Below are 15,394 nucleotides of genomic sequence, written 5' to 3' on the forward strand. Positions count from 1 at the left end.
CCAACAACATGAAACTTTTGAAAAATACCACAGTATTTAAAAAAAAAAAATTATACTTATTTAAACCTATTTATTCATACTCCTTGATATGGCAGATGCAAAGATAGAGCAGTCAGGATATGTTGTCAGAGAAGACCAGGTCAATTTAATTAGCTGGGTTATGCTTCCATACCATAATTAACTACAGCACTTGCCATACACTTAATTCAAATAAAAGTGCAAAGTACCTCTGCTGTGATCTGGTGGTCTCCTGGAAAAAGCACACTCCCCCAGGTTAGCAGCTTCTATGCAGCAAACAACCAGCTGTCTTGCAAAGGAGGATAGAAATAACCATTCCTGATACTATTGACTATTATAAGAATTTACAAGACAGGGGACAAAAAAATAGAGAGGAAGTTCAAGACTCGAAAGCAAATTTTTTCAGTGTTTATATAAATAACAAACTCGTGTTGAACTTGGTCTACCTAGAGTATTAGGATAAATTCTCATTGAAATAACGCATTCATAAACTCTTCCAGCTTGGATGAATTTTGTTAATTATAAGCCTGGCCCTGTGGGCATGTGCCCTCAACAAGATCAAGGCTCATGAAGCAGCATAATGCTGTGCAAACTTTACCTTTGAGCTGCAAAGAAGCTAAGTCACCTGCAAACAACACATGAAGATACCACATAAATACCAGAGCAACCTCATGCTATAAAGAAGTAAATGAAGAAAGCAACAAAATGTGAAGGGGTGACAGCAAACAAAGCTGTGGGAAGCTCAGGGTTAATTTCAAATGAGGAAGTGATACAGAAGCCTGGTTTCAGGAGTATGTCATATTTTACAGTACTTTTGCACCAGTTTGGCTTTTTTAATAGATTATTTATAAACAGAAGATTCTGATAAGAAGGAAAGATATTTATTCAATATGATGCATATCCTGTAAATTTTTTTAAATTTTTTTCCAGTGCTGGAAGAACTTCACATAGAAATACAATCTCTGCTCAACAAATTTCAGTTTATGGCAGTAAATTATTCTTTATAAGCAATACAAGAATATTGAAACTTATCTCTAATTTTCTCTGTACAGTAAATGCTGGAAAAGAGAAAATAACAAGACATTATAAAGCAAAACCCAACCCCTTGAAAGTAGAAAAATGTTGTTTTTCTGTGTCACAGTTGAATAATAGTTGGACAGAAGAATGAATCTGGGGCTGGAAACCACAGTCTTAGTTTGAACTCAGCATTGTGTACAAAGCCCAAAAGATGAGCAGTGTCCAGACCTCCAGATTTTGGTCATCAGAGTAGTAATTGTTTTAATCTGTTTTTCTAAAATGCAATGGCAGGAAAACAAAATTAAAGAAAAGTCGTTGGACAAGAACCTTTTGAAAGTAAACTTTAAAACTTTAGAAGTATTTACCTGCTTAACAGAAAAATATATGCTTTATGTTAGGACTTATTTTAGAAAATGTATTTCAAAGTTCTAGATAATAAGGATGCCATGACTCACAACATTATTTTCAAAATATCACAAAATTCCTTTTAGATTTATTTCCAATAAAATTGCCATTTAAAATTAATTTTAATCTTTGAATGGCTTAACCATATAAAATCCTATTCAAATAGCTAAATATGCAGATAGGCTGCCTATTTCAGCTGACCAGAAGAGCAGGCATTACTCTAAAATCCCATTCAGAACAGTTTGACTGGCCACCAGTGCCTCTTTCAGTCTCAGAAACATTACTGATGAGAACCAAACATATGGTTCCCCCAAACTAGTAAGGTTTCCTTTCACTTCTCTAGCTTCCAAGCTTCCTGTAATTGGCCTGATCTTTTTCCAGCCAAAAAAGAACTTTCTTAAAAATTCAAACTACATTTGAGAACTGCTAAGAATTACTTTACAATATTTCCTCTTAGGCTGCTGCATAAATGACTACATTTCAATTACTTCCTTCCTCTGAATTAGATGGACTATTTGGCATTGGGGGAAAGTAAGTAATTTTTATTCAATGCAACTTTTAAATCTTGATGATACTATCAAATACTGCAATTTAGCACAAAGAGGTCATATTTTACTACTATAGACACTTCTAGCTTTTTCTTCCTTTCCCCCCTCCTCTTTATTACCAGCATATTTTCTCCTTTTTGTGAAACTATTCTCATGAGACCTTATTTTGCAAAGCATGGAGCAGAAAAGGCAAATAAGAGTGCTTCAGAGCATTACCTCTTAAAATGACAGAAAATAACTTAAATAAGAGTGGATGATATAATTGACCTGAGTGCCTACTTGTCATTTACCCTGAAGTCCCAATGAAACCAGGCAGCTCTGAGCACTGGGATCACATTCAGTAATGGGAATCATGACAGAGTAATATATTTCACAGAAGTCTCATAGCAGTGTACTTTCCAGCTATATTATATGCCTATAATTTAGGATTCTTTGGTCCAGGACTCTACACCATTATGGTATGGGCTTTCTCTAGTAACTGTGCTTGATTTTTCTAGATTCCCTAGTAGCCACTGACAAGACGACAAAAGAAGATTTGAGATCTATAGTTAACGTTTAAGCCTAATAGCTACAGTAATTGATTAGTTCTCCATGGACTTTCTTTGGTCACTGAGGTGTGTACAGAGACTACAGGAGATTATTTTATTGTGTAATTTTCACAGCGCAGCAGGGTACCTTGACAATGGGTAGGATACCACCCTCCTGACAAAAACCACAGGGGAGGGATTAGAGTGAAGAAAACTCAGAGAGCAGAATCACTCCATAACAAGAAGGGTTTTTTCCTTTCTGGGAAAGAAATAAGATTTCTGCCCCCACAACTTGTAGATAAATCTGAGGTCTCCTGGGAAACAGTGATTTTTGTTGGGAGTTACAGCCCACTTCAGCCCTAGAGGTATCAGAGGCTTTACCCAGTTCCTTGGCTACTGAGCTACTTAATAGCTAACATGTTGAAAAAGGCTTCTTGAAACAGTTACAGCGTGTACTGAGCCAGAGTAGGGCCAGAGGGTTAAGCAGCAGATGCACAAGTGCTGCAAAGCTGCTTTTGTTTTAGGGGTGGATGCAAAGAAGTTGAAAATAGACACAGAGATGATGAAGGTTGATGGCTTAAGAAATTCTGAAAAATGTTTCCTTATTATCCATAGATCAAGCTAGCATTGACCACAGCAACTGTTATAACCTCTTTTGAAACAGCACAGAAGTGAGTTGGAGGGGCCTTTACTACAGCTAGAACAGGAGCTGGCGGACCCCTGTTGAGGAAACCAACAGCAATGTGGGATGTGGAGATGGCTCATGCAATTGCATCTACCATGAACTAAACTGGGGCTATCAGTGCATTTTGTATCTGCCTTCCAAGAGACTGCAAATTATATTTTGGTATGAAGTAGCAACAGCCAGGAGAGGCCTTGTTCAAATGCCCGTTTATACACTTGATCCAGTTCTCAGTTGTTTTCAGTTCCAAGCGTATTTTAGTAATATCTCTACTCACTCACAGAAATCCAGACATTAGCCTGACTTCTCCAAATTCCAGGCCAAGGTCCTCTCAAAGTTTGCCTCACTTATTGGGTGCTATATTTCAGCTACCTTGCAGGGGCCTGACTTTCAGAAGGCAATACTCAGCATTTAGACAAAATACAAAAGCATTTAGATGGCAATACTCAGAAAATACAATTTCTAAATACACAACACTCAAAACACCCTCCAACTGGATTAATAAAAGTTAAGGCACTCAAAAATTGGTAGTTACTTTTGAAAATCTTACCCATAGCTAGAGCAGACTGACAAGAAAAGCAGAAATCACAGGTAACCATAAAAAGATCCATGTGTTGCTGTGCTCAAGGTACTCACAGTGTAAACTTTACTCCCATTCATAGTGGCATAGTTAACAGCAAAAAGGTTTGCCCTTTATGTCCAGTAACCATATTTTACTCTATATCTCTAGAGAGCAGGAGTCTGTATAAGCAATGAGAGGGAGGGGGGAAAGAGTTGATGGATTACCAGTTTTTCTCCTGGTGGTGAATTCAGCTGTCTGGAATCATGAATGTTAGTACAGGAGGAAACGAGATAGTTATCTTTTGTCAGAACTGTGATATAACAAATGTTAATATAATCTCAAAGGGAGGTGCAGTTCAGAATATCTTTTTTAAAAGGACAAAATATATCCTGAAACAAAGGTTGCTTTTAACTATGTATAAACAATCTTTGATCAATCAACTGAATCCTTAGAAAGGGATGATATATCGTAAAACACAACACAACACCGCTACCACAGTTGGGTAAGTGCTTAAACTTTGCTCACAGAAGGGATGATAGCAGTTGGCAAGGAGAACCAACCAAATTATTAGAGCGGAACTTTTTTTGTTTTTATATAAATTAGCACAGTCCTCTCCTTCTGGAAGCTGCAATCACTACAGAGTAAAATGGATTGGTACTGCTGCATTATAAATTCATCTGGCATCAGAAAGAAATTTCTCCTGAGAGTCGTCGTCAGAGTTCGTGGCTTTTTGTTTCCTCTGCTGCATCCTCAGACAGACCTGTAAAGCAAAAAGGAGATGCTTAAAAATTTAGTGCAGTTGGCAACTACATGCACTATATTGTTGATTTTATCAGTTTGTCAAAGCCTTGGTTGTAGCTGGAGGAAACAATTTATTACATGCAAAACACTTAGGATAAAAATGCTTAACTTGCAAATGCAAGCACTCAAGTTCAGAAAATAAAAAAAAAAAAATGCAATAAAGGCAATTTCACATCAGCTTTTCTATACATATCATGGATGATAACAGTTCAAACTACAAAACCATGGACTACTTTTTCATCAGAAATAAATGACAGAGAACAACTATGTATATGATCTGAGACACAGTTACTCCAATCTACCTGCATTTATTCTGTCCCTTTTTCTAGGCAAAAAAAGGACAATACAAGTTGCAAAACAATAGAAAATTGAGTGCACACACTCATTAACAAGGATATACTTTTATATAGATATATATGTATATATATATATATATATATACACACACATATATATACACACACATATATATATATGACTATCAGTCTGGGCAAGAGGAAAATAGCCAGACTCTTGTACTGATTATAACTTCTGCCTTAAGCCAAGGGAATGAGTTTCCCATTTTCAAATATTAGTTCAGGAGATTAATCAGTCTTGGATAGGATAATAATCTTTGCAATAATGAACCTGATGGAATTTGCAAAGGGTGTAGAGACTCATAAAAAGTTGCTTCAAATATCTATGGAGAAGGAAAACAGTGGATAATCACACAAATTTGTACACACATACTTGAATGGCTAAAATTAAAAGTGGCTGTTTCACCCAGCAGTTTCCTACATATGCGCCCTTAGTTTAGACTGAAAATTACTTAACTTAAATCCTTTTCTAATTAATTTAAGCAATCCAAAATAAACTGGCACCATCTCCAAATTATATATGAGTAATAAGAAAATAACACAGAGATTGACTGAGATTTGTTTTGATATGTTTTTTCCCTTCTTCTCTGAAGATGGCCGAAATCCCCCAACACACAATGAAATGATCCAGCAGGTCAGCAGAATAAAATTTGAGCATCCAGTGTTCTAAACCAAAGCCACCAGTGTCCTGTCAGCCTAACTACCTTCACAATCATGTCCAGAAAGAATTTAGTCCCAACAACCTACAAACTTAAATCAATAGGCTTTCATTTAGATCTGTGAAATTTCACATGATCAAAATCATCTACATTTATTTCCCAGCTTTTATTTTACACTTCCAATGTTTTTGTTGCTCAGGTATTTTACTATTTACAGTGGTTTTCATGGGTGATGGTACTAAACTGAACAAATGTTATCTCAAGCCTTGAGATACAAAACACTAAAGCAGTAAAATTTCAGCAACAGCTGGAAGCCCAAAGCCCCAAGGGCCTAAGAAATTCCCCTTATTGAAGTTGCTATTTTTTTAAAGGACAATTAAAAGCACCATGTTAAGAACTGCCTTGGTTTTCCAAAGGTCAGCCCTCAAATGGCCATTCTTTTGTTCAGAGCTCTCATCACACAGCTGGGATGCAAAGGGACCAGCAGCAGGTCCCATCTTGTTTCAGTAATGATCATGGGAAAGGAGGTAGGTAGCATGATAATGAAACTTGTGGATTTTAGGAAACCAAGATGAGCTACAAATGCTGGGGAGGATAAAGAAATATTGCTCTAGGACTAAGAAATTAACAAATATGAGAGAAGATAGGAAATATTGCTTGAAGTGCAACATGGAAATAACAAACTTCCACTTTTTCCACTGTGCTACTTCTGCAGGGCTTTCCTCAGTAAGTATCTATGTCTAAGTTATACACTGGCAGTAAAACGCCATAGCTCAATGCAGTGTAGAAACCACTGCAAAGCTGCAGTTAACACTGTTCCTGACTACATAGCTTTGCTGAGCTCTTTAGAGGTCTGCATAAAAAAAAAATACCACAGAATATCTTGCTTTCTCCCCATAGTCAAGGAAAATGGTGCCAGAATTATGAAACTGGCTGCTGCACACTCCTATAAAAGCTGGACACACATATAATCTGAATGAGAAAGAGAAAAAAAGAGTTATGACTAGGGTCAGCTCTTTGTATCCAAACAGAATGGCTGCAGATTTACCAGAGACCAAGAGTTTACCAACTGTACACTGGTGTTGCACGTTTAAGCCATGACACTGCCACTGCACAGTGCCTCAGCCTCTTGACATTTGAGGAGTGTCTGGCTACAGCACCCCTAAGAAGCAAAACAAAACAGAAACTAAAGAAGGGAGGTTTACAAAAAAATCTGCAGGGAAGAAAACCTCTCAATAAGAAGTCAATAATATCATAATGCATTTTTTTTCCTTTGTTAAGCTGAAAACATGGTTGTTAAAAATTAAAGTGTAATTATAAACTTATAAAAAAAATTCTTTGAGCCAAAAAATAGTGCCCAAGACACTGCCTTCAAAATCTGTTACTTCCCTGACATTAACTTCTCACAAATAACACTTGTGTCTATTTCTACAAATTGCCATGCCAAAGTGAACCATGAATGGTTACTTTCACGAAAAGCTGTGGATCCACTAAATCTACACATTTACTGTAATTACTGGCTGGCAGAACTGAAGTCACAGAGCAGAATTTACCCTGGTTTCACACAAGTTTGCACAACAGCTCTGTAGGTTCCAGCTATAGGGAACCTGGAATACTTCTGCATGGATCAAAGAACTACTACATGAGTAAACTGGGAGAGATGAGCTGACAGGTGAGGCACAGACTGCAGCTATTTTTATTGTGCAACTCCAAAATGGAAGGCAATGCAGAATCAGGAAAATACAGCTTGCAATAATCATCCCTCTCACCTCTACCCTGTATTTTTTCCAACATGCAACTTTTATTAGTCATCTAGGAGAACAATGTAAGTGTCACATTGATCTAACTGGCAGATTCTACATTATAGCAGATGAGATAATTAACATCAGAGAAGTTTCCCATTAGCATATTCTAACAAGCTTAGGCAGATCCTAAAAAATACAAGATATAAATATAAATTCTGAAGATTAAGGCATCTTTACTGCATTTCATCAGGAATAAAAAGTTTCCTTTCATCTTCATATCCTCCATTATGAAGTTCTCAATGTTTAGTTTTATAGGGCATCCAAAAATCCTATCATAATAGCACCGGTTCCGAGCACAAACACTTAGAGAAATGTGTATTGAAAGGTTTATGTCTCTGTTTATTAACATGGCGACAAACTGGGAAGCTGCTTGTGGAAATGATCATGATAAATTTTAACTCAGCAGTAGGCAACCCCAAGCAACTCCAAGAGCTTTCGGAGTTCATTTTTCAAATCAGAGCCAGAATACATGATTATATTAATATCCTGATTAGTAACATGAGATTGAGGATATCTGACACCAAAAAAAGTCACTTAAATCTCTCAAATGTCATGTATTTGTCAATTAGCACCCTCAAGAAAGCAGCTTCTATAAACAAAGACACAGAATACTTTAGTCATTTTATTTACATCTTCAAAAGCATGACTTAATACGCACATATCATTGAGTCACAGAAAGTTCATTTCTAGATCAAAATGTACTTTTGAGGCTTGAAAACCAAAAGTTCAAAGAAAATCAGTTACAGTGACAGAAGCACCAAAGACAGCAGAAAAACCCCAACTTTCCTGTATTATTCATACAGCTAGAAGGAAAAAAAAACCAATGACACATTTAAAGGGAGAGATGATATTTGAGCATGATGGCAGAAGGGAGGAGAAAGAATAATTTCCTGTAGTCATAAATTGTTCACACTAAGCATGATGGTGTAAGGTTTAAAGATGTTCAGGTTAAATAATTAGGCAATGGAAGAAACTACCCAGGGAGGTGGCTGACTCAGGGATATGGGAAGTTTTCAGAGATAGGGCAGATGAAATCCTAGTGGGGATAGTGAAAAGGAAGATACACAGGTTTCGAAGTGGATGACCTAAAGGATCTTCTCCAATCCTATCATTTATGCTGCTATGATTCATCCTGAGGAGAACATTTTGGACCCTTATGAATTACTGGCCGAGTTTCCTGGATACTATTGTACATTAGTCTACTCTAAAGCATGCATAAAACTAAGTCAAAGTTGGCTTTGAAGTGTTTGATCTACAATATCCAATACTTCCAGTCTCTTTTTCATACAGTGACTCAGAAAAGAGCTGTTATAACAAGACAAAAGTTATTTTGAGTTCAGATTAAGTTAGAAAAGGGAGGCACCCTGTTCTTCAGCTATTCCCACCTAAAAGAGGAAAAAAACCCACCCCATCTCATGGCCTAATGGTCAGTATTGCTATTTCTAGACCTGACATAAGACAGCTTTAGAACAAACTACAGTTTTAAAGTAACTGTTTTTCATAAAATTTTGGATCCAAAACTAAATGTTCCAAATGACCAAAGTTAATAGCTTTTTGCTTTTTTGTTAACAAAAGATGACAGATTTTTCTCAGCACCTTTAAGCCATATTTCTAAAAATCATAATCCTTCTTTCAAGAAGGCCCATCTATTCATTACTAATCACTTTCTTTTCATTAAAAACTGCTTGAGGTAACGTATACCACTTCCTTTTTCTTAGTATTTAACCTTCATTCTGTAAACACAATCCAAAGGGCTTTTCAAAAAGTTGAGGAAAACACCAGTCTTGCTTATCAAACAGACACAGTTTAGTAGGAGTGCAAAATGGATTACTGCAAAATCAACAAGCTACAAACTTTCCTATACTGCTTAAATGGGAGAACCTGGACTTCATTGGTATTCTGTATCAATTTAATGGGCTAATAAGCTGAGAGGGGCCTCAGTGTTGCCTCCTCAAGTCACCAGTGAGTCACTGACCACTGCACACACAATTTAAAAATGCTCAGATTTTTGTATCAGAAAGTGGAGTGGTGGTAACTGAATGAATGGGAAGCATGGCTGACTCATTTATTAAAGAATTGTGTAAAACAAATAAATTTGTTTTTCATTTAGTGTGAGTGAGAGAAAGGGCTTCATTCAGTGAACTTTGCTTTGTCCTAAGGGACCATATACATCACAGGGTGGATAATGTGAAACAACCGTTTCCATCCCTGTAAATGTGCCCCCCACTAACTGCGACTAACATGACAAATCCAACCTACATGAAGGTATCCACTGCTAAGTTTCTAAATGCCACAAAATAGCAGGGGTAGAAGGGGCAGCTCTGACCTTGGGGAAGGAGGAGGGTCTATTCCCACAAAGCTCACAAAAACCTTGCCAAAGTCTTCCTTTTGTCATTCTGACTTAATAGTGACATGTAGTAGCTGTGTAACACAATGGAGTTAATAAGGAGGTAACAGTGACAAAGGCAACATTTACTAAGCGTCCATGTAGGGTTTTTTTAATTAAGTTTTAAAGAACTTACAAAGTTCTTGTGCATTCATGCCTCTAGTCATTAGCCCTCAGTAGTCCTCAGTATGCTTCCTCTAGGTCTTTCTTCTGATTCATATTTGGAAAATGCCCAAGATATATGAAATGTTTCTCACATAAAATTACCAAATTTGAAAACTGGGAAAAACATCCAGTGGCAACACTAAAATTTCCCAAGGTGCACAGATGCTTCTTCTAATGACCGCAGTTACACTGAATTGTACATACAAATATATATATATATATACACACACACACATATATATACATACATGCACTCTATATATGCACAGTTGGAATAAACACATTCTCTAAGAACCAAGGAGCTATCAAACCACCAAATCTAGCTTACATATATAGATATTAAACAGATCAAGATGAATGGGATGCTTGTTAATTTGGTGCAATGTAGAGCTCTGTAAACAGCATTCTAATAACAGTGGTTTAAGTTCCACTTAGGAACAATAACAAAAAAATCTGAAAATTATTAAAGAGCAAAGTGAGTATGCTTGTAGGATGACAAGCTGTTTAAAACAGTTACCTATCTAAAATTATTTCAATTATGATTACTATAGGAAGCATAATTTCAATGAAGCCAAAATTTTGGATGAAAAATACTCATTTTCTCCAAATATCTGGCTTCTCACAACCACCTGCCAAATCCTGAACATTTTTCTCAGAAAGCTTGCAAATTTTTTGAAAAGTGATTGTTTTCATTTAGAGATGATCTCAAGAAGTCACAAATGACACATTTCAGCTGGAACTGATATTTCTTGCCAGGAAGTAAATCCTAACAAAGGAGTTTGGTTTTCAGTAGCCAAACCTCCCTTCTTTCTAATTAGCTATCTGCCTTTGTCAGGGTGGTAAACTGATTCAGTGGCTTCTAAGCCAAATATGCACAATACAAGTCTAAGACTTAAGTAATTATGGCCATACAAACGCCCTTGCTTCAATGTATTCTTCATCATGCCTTTATCTTCCCATTCACTGCAAACCTATTAAGCTTTTCAGAAATGCTGGGTCTTTAAGAATTTGCTTTCAGAAAAAAAAAAAAAAGCAAAACACTTGGACCATGTACCTTGAGATTAAACAGACTATAATATATTAAAACCAGAGTCTTTTTTGTGTGGACATAGCTCTTGGCTTTTTCCTGGGGAGAAGCAATGCCATAGCAATCAGTCTTTTGCCTGCCTGATTCGTTGTGCTGTTGTGTTGCCTTCCCAGACAGACGACCAGTCAGCTGACTATTAACAAATCCTTTATCTTCAATCACCATGACAGATAGGCAAAACTCCAGGGGTAGGTTAGCTTTAGGGCAAGATTTTCCACCATTTTCATATGAATAGCAGTGAATGCTACTCCTGGAAACAACCAGCCAGTGTCTGCCTGCAGGAAGATCTAAGAGTCTTCACAGATACCATATATATATATATGTATATATATTACAGTCAATTTCTACTCCTACAGGTTGGCTGCAACTCATAATTGATGTCTTGAAGACCTACAACCTCCCTCTTCAAACATTCCTCATCTACATAATGTCACTTGAGCTAACAGTGAGCAAACTTTGCAACTGAGACTATTTTCGTTTGAAATCTGTAAATATAGTTCAAATAAGGCATAGGTTAATTTTCTGCTGAATTTATCAGAACAATTTGGCTAAACATTAAATATCTACAGGATTTTAAAAATTTTAAAAATCTTTTGAATCTTCATTTCATATTGAAGCATTGCAAATAAACTTCCCTAAATATATGTATATATATATATATATAAAAAATATATAAAAATAAGTCAGTTGATATGAAGTCTAAGTGAAATACTTCATTTGAGGTGAAAAAAAAAGAAACTTGAAAAAAATCATTTGAGCTTGTCCTAAAAAGAACAAATTTTCCATTTTTTTTTTTCTTTAAGTCAGAAACTTCAAAAAAAAAAAAAAACCCAAACCAACCAGTTATTCACAGACTTCTACTCTTGTTAGTATGTACCTGTAACTTAAATCAAAAGAGTGAAGTTATTCTCTTAATATGCATTATATCATTGTTAGAATGAAGCTTTATACAAACTTATCTATGATACATGCATACAAAATACAGGCAGTTTTATCCAACACCACTTTCAGTAAAACATAGAATAAAAAGTCTACTAAGTTTATGGGGGGAAAAAACCTCACTTTTTCGTTAAGAGTCTGAGACAAACTTCTATTTATGGCCTGTGCTGTGCTTCTTGTATGAGTTTAACTTGTAGGGCCACAAAACAACTCAGTACCTTTGTACACAAACATCAGTTTCTCCAGTAGAGATTTCCAGTGTGTCCATTACAGTCTACAGTATACATAAGCCCATGGCTCCTCAGTACCAGAAAGATATAACAAAACAGAAGAAATTCCAAAAAGAACAGCATTAATAATTGTGATTTTGTAGAAAACAGAGGAGAGGGAGAGAAACAAAATAGCTAAAGGCAAAGCAACACTAGGAATAGTTTAGTAAAACAAAGAGATATGAAAGAGGATCAAGAAAATGAAGTCAAGGAAAGGAATATTCAAGGCTGCTTTAATGCCATGTATTCACCCTGGGGAAGTAGTAGAAGCCACGTGGCTTATGACATTTTCAAATTAGTACCACAACAAAGACAAAAATCTGGTGGTCAGGGAGATGGTCAAGCTGATATAACAAGAGTTTTCCATTTCTAACTTCTATTACTGTACAACAGATCTGAGGTGCTACAAATTCCTAAGCGCTGTGTAATATTCACAGAAACATCAGCTTTTGCTTACCATCAAGTATTCAGCAACTGAATACTCTTCAGTATGTTGCTCCTTGTTAAAATGGAACATTACAGTGCAAATGATAAAATCATATTCAAGATTTCCATGGATCCTTCTGGAAATAACATACAACAGGATTTTACCATTTGATGTCATTTTTCCTTTGGAGTCTTGTGGGAAAAAAAACTTTGGTAGAGAAGTAGGTTTGAGGAAAAAAGTGTTAATAAAAAAAAAATTTAAAAAATTTTAAAAAAAGGAGAAACTACTTTTGTATAATACTTTCCAATCTTGAATTTCACACATTCTTTTTAAGGTACAGTATATGAGAAAAATGCTGCAGGAGGTTTTTTTCCAATGCAGTCTTTTGATAAGTCTCAGAGCTGTCTTAAAAACAAAAGAACAAAATAAAAAGAGCCTGCATTAAAGTAACAGATGAAATGCCTTATAAATGGACACTTAACTCCTTTCTATTGCTCTCCAACATGCTTAATCTGCTTTTTCTTGTTTTTTTTTCTTGGGGTTTTTTGATGCTATTGGCTCTTTTCATAAAATCATATATTTGCAAATGCAAGAGATGATTTTTGGGGGATTGAGTGGCAACCAAAGCTGGAAGGCAACCACAAGGATTAAGTCCATCAAGTCCAACTCCCATATAAAAGCACTTTGCATTTTTTACCCAATATGTATTCTCAACTGTCTTAATACCTCAACATACTAAAGACCTCCTCATATCCACTATTTTCACACTGCTAACAGTCTTGTTTCATACAAATCAGAGTTACCCCCTCTACACCCCTGAATATTTCCATGCATATCTTGGCCATCGTAACTATAATGGGAATTTCAGTACTCACAACCAATTGCAAAACTACCCCAATTTGATGATCCAGTTAAGGATCCTTATGGCTAAAAGCTGAGCAACAACTAGAAATTTCTGTGCCCTCCAACCTCACACCAATCAGCAGAACTAGAAGGGCAGCACTTTGTGGGTCTGAGCCTTTTATCACCTCCAGAAAGAGAGTAGAAGCCAACGCACCAGCATCTAAGGCTTGGAATGATGAAAGTAACAGTTTTAAATGTATTATGGATTTTCTCATGGGCTCAGGAAGCAATAAAAACTAAGTACAGTCAGATTGCAGGAAACCAATATAGCTTTCATAATTTTTTGTGACTTTAGGGAAAACATGTTCAACTTTTATAGACAGCCAGTTCAGTATTACAAATTTTCAGGCAATGTCACTGCTATGGGATTCCCACAACAAATGCAGGTTATGTTGAGATTAGTTTTCTGCAAGGATGCTGCTGAAAATAAATTCATGTCAGGTAAATGATGTGAATTTACAATGCAACACAACTCCTTGATCACAGGCTTTCCATAGAACTGGACACAAATGACACTAGGAGAAGCAAGATTTTATTCTGGTGGTTATATAACATTATATAACGTTGACTATTGATTAACAGGGGAAGTGCCTATTGAAAAAAGCTAAGAAAGCAAAGATAAACATGTTAAATCAAAAAACAATCCCAAAAGATCTAATATGATAAAAAAATCCAGAAAATATACGGAAGTACATGGAGAAGGAGACCTTTTGTTGTGCAATGTTTCAATTTATCAATCAGTGCAGTTCTTTCCAACTCTGGAGGAAGTTTAAACAACATCAGTGGCTTGGCACATTTTAAAACAAAGTGCCAAATCCCAACATAGTTAAAGGCTATACCACAGATAGTTAAAAAAAAAAAAATCCTTGATTTAAGGTCAGGTACTGTAAACACTTACTGTGGTTTATGCATAAGTAATTCAACTGAACTTAAAGAGTCCTGTAGGAATTCTCACACATGTAAATGCTTGCAGTCAAGCCTAATTTTCATAGTATACAGTCTTTACTTGTCAACCAGTTTTCTCTTTTTATTCTGATGAGTAGTATATCATTACCAATTAAATATTATTAATTAATGCAAACAATGATCTCTCTTGAAGTATGAAATTCAGGTTTCCCTGATAACAACATCCATTTAGTAACATTTTTTTTTTATTTTTTTAAATCTTTTTCACTTTATTGTGCCCATGACCTGCAAGTAATGTTGATATGGGGTTTTTGTGGGAGGTTATAAGTCTAAAAAGAATCTGGTGACATCGCCCAAGGAAATGCCTAAGTCCTATATTACATTTAACTCAATACAATTTTGTTTAAAACTTTTGAGACAGAAAAGCATCTGTTTCCTAGGAAAGTGTTCTCAAAGGAGCATCTGCTTTTACACATGGCAGTTCTGATCTCTCGCTGCAGGAGAGGTTTACATCAAAGTTCACAAAGCTCCAAAAAGCTCCATTGGAGCCTCTCAAGGTGATAGTTTCGGCAAAATTATAGTGAGAGAAATGTTACTGAGGAACATTTTGTTATAGCAAAAGTGAAATCCAAATACAGTAGATGAAGATTTATCAAAATGTAGACATATTCCTACTGTGCCTGCCCATTATCTGTTCTGCTAGGATCTTACAGCAAGCAAGATGCTATTGCTTCTCTTCCAGTGCATTTGCAGTTTACAGGTCTTGTTGCTGCAATCTGGGATATTGTTGGAAGAAGGGCAATACATCTCACATGTGAAATGTTTTGAAAGGACCTCTAAGTTAAGGTATAGACCAGTTTTAGTTCAATCCTTACTTGGAACGGTGAGAATGTTTTGCAGTCTCTCATCCATGAAATCATGGTCTGCAGTCC

At 36.1% G+C, this 15,394-nt stretch overlaps 1 protein-coding gene across 6 annotated transcripts in view; it reads right to left on the reverse strand.

Moving 5' to 3' along the window:
* Positions 1–460: 460 nt before the first annotated feature.
* BBS9 (Bardet-Biedl syndrome 9) overlaps positions 461–15,394 on the reverse strand; it is a 281,549-nt gene continuing 266,615 nt past the window's right edge. For 5 of the 6 annotated variants that reach the window (XM_088055904.1, XM_014248757.2, XM_014248755.2 and 2 more), the window contains one exon: positions 461–4,519. In XM_088055904.1, the coding sequence (XP_087912030.1) occupies positions 4,473–4,519 (47 nt within the window). In that variant the 3' untranslated portion in view covers positions 461–4,472. The remainder of the gene's footprint in view (positions 4,520–15,394) is intronic. The other variant, XM_088055906.1, reaches the window with a different exon arrangement.

This window comes from Pseudopodoces humilis, chromosome 1, assembly GCF_049639895.1.
Source record: "Pseudopodoces humilis isolate 2021_Gansu_Grassland_sample_001 chromosome 1, ASM4963989v1, whole genome shotgun sequence".
In the NCBI taxonomy this organism is placed as follows: Eukaryota; Metazoa; Chordata; class Aves; order Passeriformes; family Paridae; genus Pseudopodoces; species Pseudopodoces humilis.